Here is a 21,609-nt window from a genome sequence, read left to right on the forward strand (position 1 = left end):
TAGGCCAGCACCTGCGGTTTGTGCCTGTGCAGGGCCCGGAGTCCTGCACACTTGGGACTGATTAAAAGCAGCGGATCACTGTCCTCGCCCTCACCTGAAGAACGTGTGGTGTTCCACGCAGCACTTCCATAGGTGTTTACACGCCGTTTTATTGGGTGCGTCAAAGAAGAACGATGTCTCGTTACACTGCAAATAAAAAGAAACAGATGAACCAATCCATCTAACACTGTTTACTAACGTGTGTAGCATTATCATCTGCTATTTAATTCTGTGGAGAAAACAATTAAATTGTCAGGGGGGATGTGTATTAGGCCTATAATACCATCTGCAATATGTCCTATTTACAAATTGATTGGGATGTTGTGTTCATCATTAATGCAAGGCAAATAATATTTACTGCCTACAGTAGGAACTGAATACCTTGGCTGATATTGTCTACCTGTATGACTGGTGGGAAGGAAAATCCATCTGATTAAACATTCCCATCAAATACAATTTTAATGAACAGATGTTTACTGATTGCAAGCAGTAGATCGCAAGTAGAGGTCTTTCAATCATTGATCACAGATTATTGTTCACAATTTAAAAGGGCAAGGGCTGTTTTTATTTAAAATGATTTGATAATCTTTCCATTTTCTTACAAATGTTTTATATATAATATTGTCCCCCCTTAGCGAACATGAACCCTGCTAAACTATTTCAATCTTTAATGTACCTTTTAACAGAGAAAAAACCTTAATCAATATTTGAGGGTGAACATTATGAAAATGAGATTTCCTTCTGCTTCACTGGGCGTGGTGGGCCTACATTTAAGAACTATTCCTGCTACAGGGTTATAATTAAATATTTAAATTCTCACCCAGCCCCCCCCCCCCAAAACTGGATGTTTAATTTATGTTATGACTGAGAGATGGTTTCATAAAGGCATCCCCACTGTGCATCCCTTTGCTACCGTACTGCATTTTGACTGCATTGTCACTTATGCATTATGGAGGTCTTGAGAGTGCCAAGACATTTCAGATTGCAGACAATAGATTTGTGAGGGACTACAGTTCTTGCTCCTGGAAACCTGCAATCTATTGTATTCCATTATCCGTTTTGAGAAAGGTGATAAGGTGTGGTCCAGTGAAAAAAGCCAAATGAGAATGACACAGAGGCTTTCAGATAGCTAAGGCAATGGCACTACCAATGTATCTCAGTTTCAATCTCAGTCTCTCCTCCTGTGGGAAGATTTAGGGCACTTGTACGATCAAAATGGAAGTTTGGTTCTGTTCTCTCAGAATGACAGTTACCTGTAACCATTTAGAGTGAGATAAATGCATCATTTTATGAATTAAAACAATAACCACAAAACCACTACAGTAGCAACTAGGGATCCCTAGGACATGTATTGAAAATGTTCAAATGTGTATGGTATGAAAGTAATGCATAAAAGTTCAAATTGGAAAAGAACTGCTGACAAATAAGGTATTAAATTGAGTTTGCATTTGTCATCTCCCTTGGGTTTTATTCAAAGCAGAAGTTTAAATAGCATGTCATATGCCTCCCTCTGAATAAGTCATGGTTTTTATTGTGTAATAACCAAGTTTCTGTTTCTATCAAAACAAATTCACTTTGAGGAAATGAAGTTTGTGAAGTTTATGGTTGTACAGTTGCAGTTTTTCCAAATAATATTTTAAAAAGCACAGGTATTGATGGTAGTGCTGCTTGTAAGAGACTGATGTCTGGTTTTGTCCAACATAAAATTATTCCAGTGCACTGTGTCCAAACAGAGACAGATATGTGTTAATGCACAGGAAGGTCTGTGTTTTATAAATGCTGCAAAGGGCACTTATACAAAAATATTTGACACATAGCCACACCACAAATTGATGACGATAATTGTGTAGCTTATTTCATGTTTTCTTTCTTTTTCTTTTGTGAGGAAGTGCAAATTACCCAATTAACTTTTGACTGTATTTTCATCAGGTGACAACTGGAACATACATATGGCCACTGTGTTTCCTCAATTAATTTTTGATGAAGGTCACAAGATCAAATGGTGATGGGCAATAACAGTTATGCAGATCGAATCACTATGTGATAGCACAAAACATTGAAATAATGCAGGGTGCAAGGCAATAGGGTAGTAGCGATAATAAAGTAGACACCCGAATATGAGTTTGGGTGTGCAGGCTCTACTTTAAATATTAAGCACAAAACATTCCCAAAAATCTATCTATTATAGGGTGGATTCATAGCATAAAAAATAAATATCTTTCACCCAAAGTGAGCCTTCAGGAATTCAACTGTAGGGATCAGAGCCCAAAAATAGAATTTAATTTAATTAAAATTTCATCAGATTTAAGAGACATACATATTATTTCCTGACTTTAACATCACTAATATCATACTGAGGGTTGTTTTGCTGTCATAACTAAACAAGGGGAAAAATAAATGATCATCAAATATGCAGTTTTTCCCACAAAAACAGCCTGAGGCAGTTTCTTCGTTCCACAATGGCAGAAATTCATGTGCGTACTAAGAATACTTCTGTGCAAGGTCTACAATATGCCCTTGGGTCTATGGAAATAATTAACTTCAAACAAACAAGAGGAAGAATAGGCAAAATAAAAACTATTTTCATTTGAAATAAGCCTGAATGCTTTTACGGATTCTGTTTTTCTTTCTGGCTTGTGACTTTACTTTGTCATTAATGTATCTCTCTTTCTCGCTCACTCTGTAAACAAGCCCTTTCATTTCCCCACATTTAGAAACACTGTGCATAATTCCAGGCCCATCTCATCACTCCGCTGTCCTCCCTTGATTTCACCAGCAGACGTGTCCTCCTGAATTCACACAGACAGCAGTCACTACACTGGGGGAAGGGGCACAGCTGGCATGGGCAGCGTCACAGGTGCCCAGTCAGCCAGAGGAGCTGTTATTGTGAGGGTTTGGGTATACCTTGCTGCCTGAAAGCAGCCCTCCCAAGGCAATGCTCTAGCTGAGTGTGTGTCCTCCACTGTGTGACCTCCAGCCAGGCTGGCACTAATGCACTCACTCCCATCACTGAGGGAGTGCATCACCTACACATCACACACCTACCAACAGCACTATACATGCACATTTTGATAATGTTTTACCAAAGCCATAGCACAAAACAAAAGCTCTCTTTTAGGGTGGATTGTGATCCTCTCTCTCCATCCCCTGTGCATCCAGGTCTGAACCAACTAGGACAATCAACTAGGCATATGACAGCGATGATATCATCTTACCTACAGAAAACCATTGGTAACAACCAACAGCACAGTGCCAGTGGTCAAAGCAGACAGTGACTACTCAGTGTCTGATGTTTTACGCCTTTTTATTATTGCCCTTCCAGTGCTATGTGGTATGTTTAACCGTTTAAGTATTTTTCTTTTGTACCCATTACCGGACTTGTGATGGTAAATGACCAGTAACTGTATTGAAATAAAAAACATTTTTTCAATTTTTATCAATAATTCTGGAGCCCACTGTATCTGAAGAGAAAAAAAATTGTCTCAAAAGTTCAAAATCCCCAAAATATTAAATCTTAAAAAATGTGATTAAAGGTAGTTAGTAAAGATGTTAGGATATCTAATATCTCTTCAAAGGAGAGTTTTGGAATCATTTCATGAAGAGTTGGTGTCACTTCTTTAAATGGTGGATATCTCATTTTGGAAAAAAAAGTCCAACCAACCAAAAAAACTAATATACAACTCACATCTTTCCCCATGACTCGGAGCTCAAATTGTGTTTCCTTAAAATGCACTTTTGTGATCCTTGGCCTGAAATGAAAAAAGGTAATGAGCTTTAATGCCTTGAGTACATTTAGAAATGACCAATCACAATCTTTATTATGTAGCCCCATGAACATGTAAACCAGGCGAATTTACCTGCTGAGCAAGTACATTTAAATGTGACCTAAATGGAGAAAACAACACTTTGTTCTACAACAAAAGTTAGATCTGGTAAGAATAATTGCCATGATATCACGCATTGTTCTACTGACAGCTCCCTGACCTGTTCATGCACAATGATACCCACCAGAAGTACTTCCCCACTTGGGTTTTGTTCTTGTAAACAACAACTCCTACAGGTGTTAATCCTAGAAAATATTCGGACTGCTTCTCTCCCTGCAAAAGATGAATGAGCCACTTACACCATTGCACCACAATGTCTTTGAAAAAGCATGCAAACAAACAAAGGGCAATCATAATTTTTCAAAATGTCCAAAATCAATGCACAGATTTCGTAAAATGGTCACAATTGCCTTCACCTGAAGCCCTAAATTGAGTTTTATTTTTAATTGTTGTGCAATTATTTTAGTCAAGACAGTCTACATATTCTATATTCCAATTTTTGCTCTCTGGGAAAATAGACTTACAAACACAGGGTGAAGGTCGACTCCATACATTTCCAGTGCTTTGGCAATTCCTAAATAATTCATTTCAGCCTCGGAGGGAACCTGACCGCTGCAACAGAAAAGGTTATCTCATTAGTGACTACATCTTTGTATCATTTCAACAAACTGCATTTGGTCCCAGCCCACGGGCCACACAGTAGGAAACTCAGAAGAAGTTGGGCATAATTAGTGTTTCAAATGATTAACAATGTAACAAGCCTTCCATGTTTATATATTTTCACTGAAACACTGATGCAGACTTAGGAGTAAAAGTAGAGCTTAACAGTGGTGTTTTTGGCATAGAAATTCTGGTGGCGCACCAATCAGCTTGTCAAGCCTAGCAGTGACTATAGCCTCAACCGTGCTAGTTTGACACAGTGATGAAACCCTTATAACACACTATCACTAGCTGCTCACTTGAAAAATAGGGCTACAAGAAAGCAACCTACCCAAGGAACACAGATGGGCCTAGCATTTTAAATAAATTATTATGTGCAAGCGTAAATTCAGAGGGAACATAAAATAAAAAAGTGGTTCACGGTTTGCTTCGATCATTGCCAATTTAGTATTTCATCACACATGAAGGTAAGCTGGCATAATTATCAGTTCATCAATTAGCTTGTACCGGTTTATATTGTGGGGAAACTGGTCTACCTACAACTGCACTATGCAGTGTGGAAAAGGTGATATAACATGGCCAATTAAAAAAGAAGAATGGTCATTTCTGCATGCTTTATTACAGTCAAATATTAGGCTACCACACAGAGTAAGAACGGCAAATTAATTGTTAAATAGGATACAATCTCCCTTAAATTATGTGAACTATTTTCATTAATTTTACAATAACGCAGCAAACTACTTAGCTGTCATTAATAAAATGTGCTATATCACATAATTATTAAATGAAAACAAGATCAGCAGAAGGGGCAGTGCAAGCAATCTTAATTGGTTCGTTTTTTCTCCTAATTAATCTTACTTTCTGTGGTGAAATGTACAAAAGCACCACATGCTGCACATCTAGCTAAAATGTAAAAATGGATGTTTTAAGGATTTGATCACATTCCAACAGATCTCCGGAACCACTCCAGATTGAAATAGCATTTTTTAACCTTTCCTGCTTGGGTGATGATGTTTTCAACTTCATTCTTGGTGATATTTTCACAAGCTGTTATATTTATTTGGCTACTACGAAAATATCCTAGTTATAACAAGACCTACTACCCCTACAATGAAAATATCTAGAAATAGCTAGCTAATTGACACATAGCTATGATTTCTGTACCCAGCATGCGGGTGTAGATAGGCCAACATATAAAATCTGCTATGACCAGTGCAGAAGGGGTTCCCTGCCAGGGCTATGGTTGTGGGGCCGGCCCTACTGACAGATAATTGCTGCACTGCACAAACTATTTTTTTTTTACTTTGAGTGCATTTTAAAAGGGGAATTGCAGATAATATCTAGGTTGAGCAGTTTAAAACTAATTTTCTTCACTGAACTGCAGTGCTTCAGAGATAAGAAAGTCAATGAGAGATAAGAATGTAATACCTTAACTAGCAGCCCCTAATGTAGAGACACCACTGGAGCTTAATATAAAAGCTGACTGATAAATAATTTTAGCTAACAGTTTAAACACCATGCACGCACATACATTCAATGGACATAAAAAATAGCAAATTTCAGCACTATTTCATGCTATGTGTTCTGTTCTTAGGACTTCTTAGGCATCTTGTCTTATAAATTGCAACAAATATTCACATTTTTGAAATTTACTCTTATTTAGATTGTTTTGTCATCCTTTTAGATGCATCACTCAAGGATTAGATTGTTCTGTATATTTTAGTAGCAGTGTTACATTAATTAGAGTGGCAGGATAAGATTACATCAGGTATAAATCATGTCCATTTTATAATCGGAATACTAAATTGCTCAGCACAGATTCCACTGTCCAGTATACAGCAGAGTGAGTTAAATTTATGGCTGAAAATGGCTTCTTTCCCCTAGAACGGATTCTTTTCCCCGTTATCTTCTCATCCTTTTAGAACTGGAATAATGAGACGCAAAGTAGTAAATTACCATAAAAAACGCTGAATAGACCACTTTCCATGAAGTCATTTTACAGTTGAATTGGATGTGCTAAATGTAAGATCCTATAGCATGATTTGGCTATCTTGAGTGGACTCAAGGCCATAGTATGTAAAAATAACGGGTCCAATGTTGACGTGATGGTATGGCCATTGTCCACTTATTGGCATGCAGTATCTACAGTAACTGAGCCCACCACATCATAGGACGGTTCCAAACATGTTGTGCTTCTTTGGTCTCCCTCTCACAGCTAGTCTGTCAGAAGCACACTACTCCTCGCATTGATGCACATTCTTCTAAACATCTTTAAAACAGACTATAGACATATTTTCATAATCTTTTCTTTCATAATACGCTCACATTGTGACTTTTATGATCTTTGTGACCACAATATGATCATGTTGCAATGGAGTCTGCGACTTAATACAAAAGCAAATTATACTGAGTGATGAACCTGCTGTAGCAGCATTACACAAACTACCGTTCTTGATGGTATAACAGGAAAATAATCCAGTTTAACTGTCATCTACCTCAGATCCAATTACGCTCTCAATCTAAATAAAACCATCACGCTCCAACCTTCCTTCGTCAACAGTTGTAACTGTTTTATGCATTCTAGGACACAGTGATTTATGACAGAAGAAAGCCACAGGAAAACTCCTCTCTCCAGAGTTCCCTATTAGAGGACAGATGGTGACAAATACATAGATCACATCAAATAAATCAAACAATCAAAACGATTGCACCACAAAAGAAGAGCCTCACTAAGAGAGGTTCTTAGATCAAGCAGAATGCCAGAGCCTGTTCTATCATCAGAATTTTTCTAAAATGGGGGCATTAAATAATATGCAATTCATTTTGTCTTCATAGCTACAGGTGACTTCATTGCAGCAGGGCTAGTGTGAATTCATTCAGCCAGGACTCCTTGGAGGCTGCTGTGTTAGTACTCTCTGAGACAGCAGGTGCACTTTATACAGTACCAGACTACTGCTGTTACTCTGATAGTTTTATCTCTCTCACTTAGTGAGCCGTGTGGCCGGCTGAGTGTAAACTGGCTCACAGATAAGCGCACCAGAGGACTGCACATTCTTCAGATGCAGCGCCCGTGGCACAGGTGAGGGGGCCATCGCGGCACTTGAGTTAAAAATGAGAGAGATACTACATTTTGCATTGTAACATGGAGCTATCTTTCGGCACATCTGAGCAGAAAATAAATCAGAAGCACATTCAATTTTACACAAGGCTTCGTAAATATAGCAAAACTGCCGAGATGTCAGCAGTGAAACTTGGGGTCATGTTTTCAAAAATCCAATTCGCACGGCACAGTCACCCGGTGAGGTGCAATCTCCGATTCCTGACGATTCAGTTTAGTAAGCGATATCATTCATGAGCTGCTTGAAACTGACTGACACCCCGAGCAGCAGCCCTTCTCCCACATATGGCCCTGTGGGTATAATAATAATGGGGGTATATTTATGGGTACAGAGGAGGCAGCATTAGGCACGACTCCACAGTGACTGTTTGGACAAGGGAGGGTCTGACCTGAAGAGCATTTATCTCCCACACTTCAGTTGTTTAAACAAGCTGCATAGTTTCACGATAGTCAAGAAACACAAAACAAAATACCTCTACCTTTTTGCAACTTAATCATTAACTTATTTGTCTTTGGTAAAGGTATGCTTCCATTCTTCAAATTCCATTCAAGAAAATATTGAACAGACCTTAGGTCTGAGTGAGCATGTTGAGCTATTACTGATTAACAGGTGTGCGTTCATACACTCATTGAGGTCATATCTCTAGAAACCATATCTACTCACTCTGCAGTACTGCTTCTATCCATGTGCATTATGGTGAGAGGAAAGTATTTAGCTTATTTTGCAGTCTGTGAGTCAGCCCAGCTCTTGCCTTTGTGCTGCTCTAGGCAGGAATTTTGGGTGCTGAGAGCGAGGAGGGGGAAGGGGTTGGGTGGTACTAGAATGTGATATGTGATCACAGACTGGGGGGAGATTCCCATGGACGCAATGCGCAGATTTTTCTTTTCTTTTTTTCCTTCGTTTGGCATCCCATCGAAAGATTGCATCCTCAGGCAATTGCCCTTGTCATCCATGCCTAGAGCCCTGCTGTGAGTCTCTCGACCCGCTATGTCTCCTCTTCAGATTATTTTCGCTATGGTTGAGTATGATCTCCATTGTCCATTTGTTTCCTGGCATCATACGTCCATGCCACGCATGTTTAAAATAGCAGTGACGACTCTGAGCGATGACTTGACGCGCGACCTTGGAGAACATTACACACCTCATTTTCTCATTACTTGCAGCGAAAAATGCTATTCCACTACTCTGGAGCTTTATGAATTTCCATCCATCCAGTTATAGGAGGGGATGAGAATGACCACGGATGCTCTCTTCAGTGCTCTTATAAATATAGAGTAGTGAAAGGAGTAGGTAGTTATTTATGAGTGCTTCCTGAAACTCAGTCGACCCATGAGTCCTGAAAATTGATCCCTTTAATCAGGGCTTGACGTCTGTGCCTGATTGGGTGACTAGTGCAGCAAATAGACGGTGTCAGACAGCAAAGAATAACAAGGGAGGATACCCAGACCTACTGATCAGAGACCAGGAGACTCTGAGACTCTGCGGAGGTCTTCAAGTAAATTAGAGCATCTTCCCATACATTTCCACACATGCTCAGATCTCACAGGAGTTTTTTTTTGACAGTGAATATTTATTTTTGATGTCTATCACTGGTTGGCCATTGGGCTTCATTGCCAGGCTGCCATAACACTGTCTGAGGGACTGATGAGCCATTATTTCACCATGGCCACATATAACTACAGGGCTGAAGATTTAGCTTTCTGCTTTTTGTAGACATTATGAGAGACCCTGAATCTCTGATTATGATCTCAATGCTAATGTTTCGCGTTCATTATCCTTGGCGGAAGGTCGATCAATTCTTATTTCGCAGTTTATTGCCTGGAGATTTCATCTCCAAGAGTCACCAATAATTTCCATTTACAAACGTGACTCAAAACAAAACCACACAGCATAAATAAATAGATAGCCCTGCTGTACTGTGCATGGTCTTAAAATGAGAGGGAACAATTTCGGACTCACATTCAATGACAGTTATTTTTAGTCATTTAATCAATACAGCCACATTTGTTGTTGAGAAGCAAATGATGAGATGCAGCATCTACTTTATTATGCTGTCACCAGTGAGGAAAACAAATGGTATTCATATTCTGTGAAAAGCAGCCTCAATTTGAATATTCCCTTTTAGTTCATGCAATTCTGCCTAATTATTTTCCTTAAATATAAAGCACCCACTCATGAATCTGGCCCTCAATGCACTGTGATACATGGTGAGGAATAATGGAATTTTGTCTTTTTTCTTAAGACATTGATCAATGTGCCTTTAGAATTGAACTTTACAGCAATTCATTTATTTGCACTAGAGAAAATAGGGGATCTTGGCTACAAGAATGTGACTACCAAATCTCAGCCAAATTTAGCAGTGGTGCTCATCCCTATTCTCTCCACATACGTGATGACTTTATCTGCCAGACATTTTCCAGTAAGGACCAGCATTTTTGTCGCTAAAATAAACCTTATTCACAACACTGAATATGCAATGGCTTCAACTTAATTATACCGCAATTATATCAATTAACTACTCAAGTCATTCTTGGGTTCACTCTTAAATGACGTTAATTGATATTTCACTGTTTCGTGTGCTGGATTGATTCAACAGAAGTAGACACCCAAACTGGAAACTGATGCCACAAGATGGGGAGGACACTGGGAAAATGTTTTGGAAGGTCAGAGGGCAGGGAACATACAGGAGGAGGGAAATTATCTATCCAGAGCCACCCTTCCTGAGTCAGGCTTCAACAGAAATAACCTTCTGTGTGAGGAGGGAAAGAAATCCAATCTAAAACTCCGATCCCTGTGGTTAAAACATATCCCAGAAGCTCCCGTTTAATCCAACTCTCTGCTGTTTTTCTGGCCATGTGGGCACAAGTCAGCTGGCTGATCGGATTCTCATTCTGAGTCTGGACTTGATCCAGGCCTACAGAACAGAGGAACTTCAAAAGACAGCTGAATTAATTTGACATATCATATCCAGCAGCCAAAAAAGGAAAAGAAAAAAAATAATAAAAGAAAACATTGTGGAATAAAAGCGTGTGAAATAAAAGAGCACCTGCTCTTTAACTCTCAGTGGAGATGGTCATAAAAGGACAAGGTCGATCTTTATGAAGTATTCATGCAAAGTCTACGCAAATTTCTTTTTTTAAAACAGGTCTCTCCAGATCTGTCAAAAGGGAGGTCTGGAGGAAGCAAGCAACCTTTTCTGCGGAAGATAAGGTCATCCTCTCTCCCTTTTCCTCAGCAGCCGGTGGTCGGTCAGGGGAGATAAAATGCAGTCACTCCTAATTCATAATTCATACAGGGAATCAATATTCATGGGCAGTGTATACAATACATTCAAGGGCAGAGGCCTTATATGTATTCCTCTCCTTAATAGAGAAGCTCCATTGAAGTGCTGCCAGGATTGTTCCCGCACTAGGAGTGTGTGAAGCTGCCAGACTCGTGCTGATCTGTATTACTGTCTTAGGGCTGTGTAAGCAGTGTGGCGCTGTGCTCCAATGTAAAAAACTCCCTTTTACATTGATACAAAGCAAGATAGTGATCACTGTGTTCCCATGACACTTGTTCCAAAAGTTTCAACAAAGAGAAATGATTTAGTACGCTGATTGAAGTAATCGTGTTAAGATGACACAATCTTACTGACATCTTACCATATCACCTTCTAATACAATTTTTTGAAACTGAGACAATAATTGTGAAGCAAATATAACATAAATAAGTCAAATGAATATATAGTCACATTGAAAAACAGCCTCTTAGATCACATATCTTGAAATCGATGAAGCGATATAAATTTGTCAGTGGGCTGCTTCACAATAACGCAGTACAGATAAACAGAGAATTGAAAACCAGAGCACGGAATGTAATTAAGTCAGTTATTGCCTATTTCAATACGCATTTATTTTCTGTTAGCTTAGGATAACATATTCTGGACAGCAATTTCATCTCTCAGAATTATCCTATAAAATACAATTAGAATTGTTGTCTTTGATTGGTACTTTGCGCTTTCAATTTAGGCACCCATCATTGTACGTCTGCTTTAGAAATGCCTTTAGAAATGCATCCCTCATTAAGTCACTCACTCCCGCAGAGTGCAGTGCTGTGGAGGGAGAACGAGGCTTCAGAGCTTCACCGTATCAGTGACTAATCATTGTGCCTTGCGTTGTGAGTAAAGTGTTTTTATTGATTCAAACATATTGTATCAGTGATTGAAACCACATTTGGCCACCCACTACAGGGTACATGGCCCCTCACTCACCCATCACTAGCTCCCATGGGAGTAAATTGCAGTAGCAAGGGCAGTTCGCTAGAGGGAGATAGAGGAAGTGTCAGCCAGAACCTACGCATGTTCACTTCCTGTTTATTGCAATTAGCGAGCATTGCACTGGTAATAACACAGTAGGTTAATGAGGGTTAAAGGTCCTGACTGTCTTGGAATTGGGGTCAGTTGCTGTCCAGAAGTGCACAACATAAAACAACCACAGCCATGGCCAGGGAATCTGTCCAGTGAGCCTATGCCAAATCTTTTTTATTATTAAGAAGGCCTTTATTTCTTGCACGTCCAATCAGGCAAGCCAGTAAATGTTACAAGGATCTTTAAATTGCAGTCGGCATATAGCTTGTATTACAAAGACATCAGTTGTAGCCAGAGGCTGAGATAGTTAGTAGGATGTATAGCTTCCCTGGGTTGTGGATTCATGTTACTGTCGTGAGCGCGCATTGACACTTGTAATAGCGCATGCACTTATCTGAATTACGGATGTTGGGCAGTAAATGACATGACAGCATTTCAGTTGGGCTGTTGGGAATCATAATCGATAATCCTGTGACAGGGTTTTGGATTAGCATTTTATCAGATCCTTACGTTATAGTTTTGTGAATCTGCTCGATGGCCTCCTCCATCTCCTCCTTTTGATCCGGGACGAAGCGGTACTCTGACACGTAGCCTGCTGCGTGTTTGTAGGGATCGTACTCCCCCAGCTCAGCTGTGGAGGAAGGGGCAGAAGAGGCACATAAAGGACACACCTGTAGTAGCAGGTCCAGAGGCATCATGGGGAGGGGGATAGTGGAACCTAGACTAATATATTTGCTTTGGGAAGGGGACTCACTGAGCCTGCATTTGCACAGGGCCCAGACATTCATGCTACATCCCTGGGCAGGTTCTTGAACTTTGTACCCAATGGCCATGGGTTAAAATCTCCGATAGATTCAGCTCAAAATAGCAGATAGCATGACATTAAATCAATAACAGCATTATAATCCTCCTGCAGGTAAAGACTAGATTATGATTTTATTTAAAGTGCATATAACTAGACAGTTAATGTGGCATGAGTGGATTCAGCTAGTTGCTGCTGCAGCTGCTTCAAACAAAAACACACACACACACACACCCACGTAAACACACACACACACACCCACACACACATACACACACACGCACACACACACACACACACACGCACACACACACGCATGCACGCAGGCACGCACGCACGCACACAAGCACACACGCACACACGCACACACACATACACACACACACACACACACACACACACACACTTCCCATCCTGTGAGCCCATATGGCAGAGACTGTATTAGCGGAGGTGGCATTGCTGCTCTGAGCGTAGTGTTTCCTCTTAGCGCAGAGAGAGACGGAGCAGATGTTGTACAGCCGGCTCTAATCTCTGGGCGGGGCGGCGCAGTGCGGGGGGGGAGGGGGGCGCTCACTCACACTGGATGGCGAAAGCCGCCAGCTGTGCACTGACAGTGGAGGAACAGGGCAGGCGGCCCTGCAGAACATCCTGCTTCACCTGCAGGAAGAACTGGTACCTGACGGCACAGACAGAACGGGTCACGGGTCAGTGTCACTAACAGCCTGCCCTCATGTAAAACCATTGACAACACGACACAGTGCCGGCAAATGCCACATATTCCTTTTAAACGGCTAAACAGCTGGAAAAATAATGATATACAATTTACAGAAATATAATTTTAAAAATGAATTTAATTAATAATCTACAATCTTACCATCTCGTAGAGACCTTAAATTTAACTTAAACTTAATTCCCCTCCATCACCAGGAACTAGGAAGGATAATACTTTTTTGCTCAGGTACAGTAGAACTCAGGGCACAATTAATGCTATGAACAACATAATACTGTTAAAGACACAATATAGTTGTAAGTGAACCCTAAACTGTTAATCTCTCTGTGCAGTATATAACTCGTGAAATGAAATTCAGAAAAAATCTGGTTCCATAGCCAGCAAGTCATCTTTTTGACCTCAGAACTGAGACACATGAAGCAGCAACATATTTTCCTCATATGAAATCCATGACTACCTTGTTATTTCTTCTTTGAGCTTGCAAGGATCCTCTGCATAGAACTTGACCCCGAAGTAGAGAGTATAAGGTGGTCCTGCTGAGGGACCACATTGAGATTATGTTCTAAAGCACACAAATCAGACACACACCTGCCATCAACCTGAAAGGAGAAGAGCCCCAGATGGACCAAGATGGGAAAAAATAAAGTTTCATTGTTTCATTATGCTGAAGCAAATATATCCAGAGAGAAAGGCAATCAGGTAGATCTCCGAAACATACAGTATGATCATTCAGAAAGCAGTAGAGGAAAAGTACGCTACCGTTTAAATGTTTGGGGTTACCTTGTCTTTTTCTGATTTAGTATTTTATTTTCTCTGTAATCAATCAATTCATACGTGGTCAAAGCACAGACTCAAAGCTTTTATTAAATAATATTTTTATCCATATTGGTTTCACCATCAGCACTTTTATATGTAGTGGCCCATTTCAATGTTTGAGGCAAATTAACATAATGCCAAATAACAGTCATGTTTTCTATTTGGTTGCATATCCTGCAATGACTTCAGTGACTCATCAACATAATCAGAGTCTGGAGTGAATCTGAATCTGAATCTTATTTTCAGGTTGTCCTACAAGTGATACCAAAACTCTTTGCATTTGAATGGATCTCTAGGAATTGAGGGATGGGACTATATTCAGCTGTAAATTATGCTGAAACAGTATTTGTTGACTTAAGTCATCAAGGGTCCAAGGTATCAAATGAACTGCGATTTGACCACATATGAATTGTTTGATCACAAACAGAGAAAATAAAATATTAAATCAGAAAAAAACTGAAAAAGACAAGGTGACCCCAAACGTTTGAACGGTGGTGTATACTATAGTTAATATAAATGGTATATAAAAGCCCAGATTAAATAGATTCAGATCAATACATTTTTTAAATAGCCAACAGTGCCCTTTGATCAAATATTCATATCACCTGTTTTTTAATCTGATCTGAAATCAACTGTCATCTGTGTTAAGAGGGCCTCTCACTGACTGCACAGCTCCAGTGATAAAAGGGAATATTCAACTGTTCAACCTTGAAATAGTCACATATCTAAGGGCACTGTATGGCAAAGCACATGAAAAATAGAATTCATTATAATTACACTGTGTGGGACTTGTGAGCTCCTAAACACATATTTTAAAAACCAGACCGAGAATCTTAATCACCTCAGGGCCAGAGGACCCAGAGCTAGGGAAGGCAAGGCAAGCTGACGAAAATGAAAAATGTCAAGAGCTGTCATTAAAATAGTCATGTCTTGAATAATACTAGTCTGGAGCAGATGCTTATATGATCTACATCTAATCAATTTAGGCGATAACAGAGAATTCATTCAACTTCGTCCACACAGGGCTGCTAGTCTTGGTTGCTCTTCACTGATTAAGACATCATCAAAAGTGTCCATGTCGGCTGCAGAACTGTTAGTGGCTGGGTCACTACATCAGCTATATTCTTGAGTAAATGTTCTCTCTCCTCCTTTTCTCAATAACCAGGGGACACACCTTTTATTACAGTGTGTTATGTTGGCTTATGCCAAAGGCGGTGATTGAGACCTTTATCTAAAATAACCCACTGCTGTAAAATCTTCACCAGCTTGAAAATTGACCAGCTGGTCACAAGCTGGATTACCTGGGTATGAGCTGCGTAAGAATATAGTTGGTATGCTATAAGCATACGGTCCCTGCTGGACCTGTATGTTGCTTGTTAGAGTTGAATTAACACTGGGCATGTTACTGTGTAGGGCCAAGGACATGTATCAATCACTTCCTTAAATAATTGTTTTAAATGGAGACCCTTTGTGTGGTTTCAATATGAAGAGTTCCTTTTGCACTTGGCAAGCACAAAAAGGCACAAACAGGCCACATGGACCAGTAGTTCTAAGTGGCTTGCGGCTTAGAAGCCAAAACTAAACAGCATCTCAGTGCATGTGCTGGAACACAAAAATAAATATAAAAAAAACATGTAATTACTGGAATTCTTTCTTAATTTTCTCTTTGCTTTTTTTCTCTTGGCTAGCAGATGGTCTCGCACATATTTTTGCTGGCCAACGAAAACGATACGGCCGCCACAGAGGACCTTGCGCTGTTCCAACCATCCCACTTAGAAAAAGGCGAAGGAAAAGCCAGTTATTTTAAAAGAATGCGATAGCCTCCAGTACATTTCAATGTAAACTCTGATCAACGCAAACAATAGACGGTGTTACGTTCAAAAATGTGTTTCATGAATGAAGCCAAAGTTAGGGTCTGTGCTCGGGCCCTCAGGGGCCCGCTCATGGCTGCTCATATGGGTGCAGCGCACACACGACAGCTCCACTAATTCTGCTTCTGGCCTCACGGCTTTGGATCGAATCCAGACCCTGCCTGTCCTGACTGTGTCTGTTAGCCTGTTAGCTCCACGGTGTTGCCCAGGACATGGGGTGGTTCGGTCGGTTAGGGACCTGTGTTGCAATGGGGTTCGCAGCATGAGTGTGGCTGTGGTTGCAGATGACTGCCCATTCCAAATTGAGGTGAGAATTGGACATGCTTAGCCCCATGTTGGGTGCCAAAGTAATTAAAAAAAAGAAAAATCTAAAAATACCAATTTGCTCAAAGACTGAATGATATAAATTGGATTGTGAACTGTCTCAGTTCAAGCCACCTTCAGTTCAAGCTGCACAGCAAGAAAAGACTGAGGCAGAATGACAATCAGAATTCATTACATGATGATGATTAAATTAAACACCTTCTGTGAGTTATCTATAATTGCAGGGATGGCACCATGAAACCTCCTGATTGTATTTGGTTTTAAAATGTTGTTACTAGGATATCAGTGTTCACAGAGTATTGTCGTTGGGCTTGAAGACCAATAATTGCATTATTCCAATGTCATTATTCCATATTCATTACCAACCATTATGCAAATCAATTACTTTGATCAGTATTAACATTCTTTCTAGATAAATGCATAAAAATTTTGAAAAACCTATTTCACATCACAGAATATTTGAAAATGCACATTCCTTGTGTGGACAGTTGAAAAAACTGAAACTGCCGGCCAGAATGAGTACTAGCATAGCAAAAGAAAGCAGATCCTTTCACAAACACACACACACATACACACAGCTTCACTTAACAGTAATGTGAACACATCATAAAAGATTATCAGAGAAATGCCGAACTTATGATCGACTTTAGGGGCAGAAATACTGAGGAAAAGGTGTACTTACTTGCTATCAAATCCTTGTGTTCTGCGAGGGTTTTCGAGGAGTCTAGCCAATACTGTAAAGGGGTAGAAAAAATACAAAAATCAAGTACTAAACTTTCTCCTAAAAACTGAACAGCCACAATTATCCATTCTAGCTTAAAGGTATTTCTTTCTATTTTGATTAACGTTAATTGGTTAAAAAAAGGACATATGGTAGAATGATTTGAAACCATAACATTATAATTGCTTGTGCCAATGAGGCACATGTTCATTCCTCTAGGCTAAGAGAAATAGAGTAAGGAATCAAGGACTGCCCTCTCAAACGATGCTCTGATGTTGTTCTTTAATCACAGATTTTGACCGAACAGTTCAGGTGCTGTACATCAATCACACAGATATTCATCCATGCTACAGTATCACCAACGGATTGTTAACTCAAATTAAGCTGACAGACCTCCAAAGAATCTTGTACAAAAAAGGACTATTAGAGTTATTAAAATGGGCATCATTAAAACATGAAGGTGCAGAACAGGTCACTGCACATCCTTCAGGAGCAGATGGAGAGAAGCTCAAAATGTTCCGCTTCAATGTTGCAGCCTCAAAGCCTTCATTGGCATTGCAAGTGCAACCAACCCATTGTTCACGCAGTCCTTCTGTTATTCTCTTTGTTCGGCCTACAGCTTAGCTATTCTGAAAGAGTAGCACTTCTATCAAGTACATCACATTCACACAAAGACACTATGACATGGCTTCAAACAGTGTCTAAGCAAGCCTTTGTACATGCAGCAGGTTTATATCTGGATATCCCCCAGAAAGCAGGTTGAGAACACATGCAAAAGGCATTTCATCAGCCCCACAAAGGATTCAAAATACTTTGTTTCTTTTCTGAGTGTAGTCAATGTATTGGTTACCACTCACAAAACAGGCAATCTGGGTATAGCTTTTGCTATTGTGTATTAAGCTCCAGCCACTGTGTATCTTGCAATGTTCAATACGTTATCATCACAGCTTGTACAGTGCAGCTATAAAACTGTGAAGTTTGCAAGGTGCACAGTGTGCAGGAGCACGATGTTCATGTTGAGGGCACTCCTAAGATATGTATCAAGTTTCAACTCCATGGCTTTCCACAGTTTAAACTGCACAGCATTCACTGATAAAAACTGCAATAGTCAACAAATGAAAGACAGGTAAGATTAATCAATTTGTAAAGTTTCAGAAAAGCCTGTGCCACTTGCCCATGTTATAGTATCATATTGTACGATGCTTAAAGGAACACCAATATAAAAAAACACAACTAAAATATTTACGACTTACTCCGAGATGCTGGGAGATCAGTCGAATAGACTGGGCTCTACTGATTAACTTATTACAGAAAGAGTATTAGGACCAGCTGGACTATCCCTCAAAAGTGTACACACAGGATAAGATAAGTGTAATGCACTGTTTTTAGTAGAAACAAAATAATAATAATTTTGGGACAAAACTGTATTTTAAATACAAAGGTAGAGTTTTCTTTAATCCCCTTTGGATTTTAAGCCCCTTAAAAAGTTCAGTTCATCAACCATCTAATTTGCTAATTAAACAACCCTTTAGGTGGTAGAGTGAAGAATATTATTATGTAGAATATTGCATCAGCAGCATGGGTCTATTGTAGTTTTTATCTCCTAGCAATGGGTGAATTTATAAAATCACTAACTAAGGGATTTAAACTAAGGCTATCATAATATTATTTTATTAAATATTTATTTTACTTCTGATTTTATAACGTTTTCACTTTAGCTACATGGAAACAGGTGCAAATGTCAGGTGTGTGACAGAAAAATTTAAAACGACAAATTCAACTGCATATTGCATAAAAATGTGGAATGTGTTAAACTGCAAAAACAAAATTGTGTAAGTTGCAGTACTAGTGTGGAGCTGGAACTGGAGATTAATTTCACACCCTAAAAGGCTTACTGAGCTTTCATTCGCTTTTCTGACATAATGCAACCTGTAATGATATTCTTCTGCTTTTTAATAGCACACGTATTAATGGAGCAAGTTCCACTTACATTAAATCTGCCAAGTTTCAACTACTTTTCAAGAAATCCAACCTTGACATGTCCTCTCTTAGTAGCTATAGGCCCATTTCAAATCCACCGTTTATTGTCAATGTTTAAGATGAGATCCATTTTCAGCAGTTGGTTCCACTTTTGAGTAACATAATTACACTCGGGTCTCAACTGTTACCATAGCACCAAAACTTCCCTGTTAGCGGGAAATGGTCTGCTAATGGGAGACATTTCATTGGTTTTAACTCTGTTATTTTGCTGTATTTGGTACCACTGACTGGGAATGGAATGATCAAACACCTGCATGGAACTGCTGCTAATGTGCTGAGTTGGTTTACTTGTCTGTATGCTAGACAGTTTTAGTCTCATTTGTTGAATGCACATTATCTGCTTCCTCCCTCCCTCCTGTGGTGTCTTTCTGAGATTTAATTTGGGGCTAGTCTTATTTAATAAGTGTACTGTACAAGAAATAACTATGATTCACAAACAAATCAATATGATTCACAAACATAACAACCAATCTGTTGTGCAGCAGGCGTCCAGCTCTAATTATATAGCTCTAACTATAACATGGCGAGACAAGAATCATGTACGTTCAAAATCATGCTTCATTATTAAGTATTGGACAACATGAAATTAATGATGTCAATAAATAAATACATAAATACAAAAATATGACGAATGGTTATCGAAAGCACTCCAATTTGGGTGGCATACATTTAATAACGTAACTAAGTAATGTGAGGTCATCTACATAAAGATTAGATTATTGCAAAGGCAATGTTTTCACATATAAATGGACAATCTCAGGCATAAAATATAGATGCAAGAATTCAAAATAAAACAGTCAGAACACATATCACTCCAGATGTTGTCACACATCTCTGTTCATTAGCTGGCAGCTGGAGTAGATTATTGAAGCAGATTTGCATTAATTTCCTGATAATAATTACATTTGTGAAAGCCCAGTACAAATCAAACCAGTATATTCCTCCTAACCTCTAAACTCAAAATATGAAACCGAATGATCTGTCTATCAGCGTGCCAACTCCAGGTACAATGCCTGTTGAAAATGAATCACTTGCAGCTTACTCAGTTTTCATGTGAAGCTGGCTTTGTACTCTCACGTTACTCTGATGTAGTATGGAAAATATGAGGTCCATGGTCATTTCTGGACATGAGGGAATGAGGAAAGGGTAAGTATGTGAGGTCACATTTTCTGGTGATTTCTATTTGCCCTTCTGATCAACTAAAAAAATTCAAACAACTTAATATATCAGAAAATGTTCATAATGATGAACCTTGATACTGCTCTTTTCTTGTTAATTAATATGAAGTTTCGTAATGGTTTGAGTCAAAGTTCTATTTTCCTTCCAAACAATTTCAATGCAAAGTGTTGCATAATACAAGTTAAAATACACGCATAAGATGTTTATACGGCTTGTTAATTCTCAGTCCAATTCCAGCCTGTTTTTATCACTGACAATTTATCATAGTAAATATTACAGGTTGTGCATGTTCATCTACAACAAATCTTTTAAAACGCTTATTTCTTAGGATATAACGGTTATATCAGATTAGTCATACCATTAATAGACATACCATTAATCTGTTTTATATTAAACAAACCACAAGCCAGTATATGACATTCCATTTGTCAACAGCACATTTAAACTACTTAAACCAATGTAAAAAGCGATTAATAAAGCATGCATCGTAATTAAAATTGGTATGTAGAAATTGCAAATGCCTCCAGCATAAATGGGACTATCATTTCCATAATGTAAGCATATGAATGCATCTACTGTATGCAGAGTGTGATCCAGCTTTCTGACCTTCTCCTGGTAGATATGCTATAAAAAGCCCCATAACCAAACTTCCCTTGAGCGTAATCATTACTGAAGACAGTCTCACAAGAAGGTTCCTCTCTGTTTCCTTGAACGACAGATTCATCCAAACACTTTCCCAGCATCACAGTTGCTGATATTGAAGTGACTTCAACAAAAACAAGTTTCTGTGGCTGAATTATTTCCACTCTACTGCATCCATATTTGTGTGTGCACAGATTTAACCAATGATATGCATGCATGTATAAGGCATTTTAAATCATCAAATAGATTCAGTTTGTATTAAATGACATCATTGGCTTAGAATGAGAATATTCTTTTCTACAGCACAACAAAAAGAACACATGCATGTGTGACCCAATGTAATAACATATGAGTACAGCACAGGAGCCTATAGAAAACATACGACCCCACATTACACTACACATTACAAAATCCCAGAAACAAAAGATTATCTATAAGATTTTAAAGTTGGTTCTTTCTCTTAGTAATTGTGCATGTTAAGAATAATCATGCAT

The 21,609-nt window shown here is 39.1% G+C and overlaps 1 protein-coding gene across 2 annotated transcripts in view; it reads right to left on the bottom strand.

Moving 5' to 3' along the window:
- Positions 1 to 21,609, bottom strand: part of epb41l4a (erythrocyte membrane protein band 4.1 like 4A) — an 80,659-nt gene that overhangs the window by 17,844 nt on the left and 41,206 nt on the right. The window contains exons 4-11 of one of the 2 annotated variants that reach the window (XM_061263344.1): positions 17,216 to 17,267; positions 13,980 to 14,055; positions 13,371 to 13,468; positions 12,501 to 12,621; positions 4,388 to 4,475; positions 4,048 to 4,136; positions 3,725 to 3,788; positions 95 to 186 (exon numbers count right to left, since the gene is read on the bottom strand). In XM_061263344.1, the coding sequence (XP_061119328.1) occupies positions 95 to 186; positions 3,725 to 3,788; positions 4,048 to 4,136; positions 4,388 to 4,475; positions 12,501 to 12,621; positions 13,371 to 13,468; positions 13,980 to 14,055; positions 17,216 to 17,267 (680 nt within the window). Of the gene's footprint in view, positions 1 to 94; positions 187 to 3,724; positions 3,789 to 4,047; positions 4,137 to 4,387; positions 4,476 to 12,500; positions 12,622 to 13,370; positions 13,469 to 13,979; positions 14,059 to 17,215; positions 17,268 to 21,609 lie in introns of both variants that reach the window. The other variant, XM_061263343.1, reaches the window with a different exon arrangement.

Source organism: Conger conger, chromosome 12 (assembly GCF_963514075.1).
Source record: "Conger conger chromosome 12, fConCon1.1, whole genome shotgun sequence".
NCBI lineage: Eukaryota > Metazoa > Chordata > Actinopteri > Anguilliformes > Congridae > Conger > Conger conger.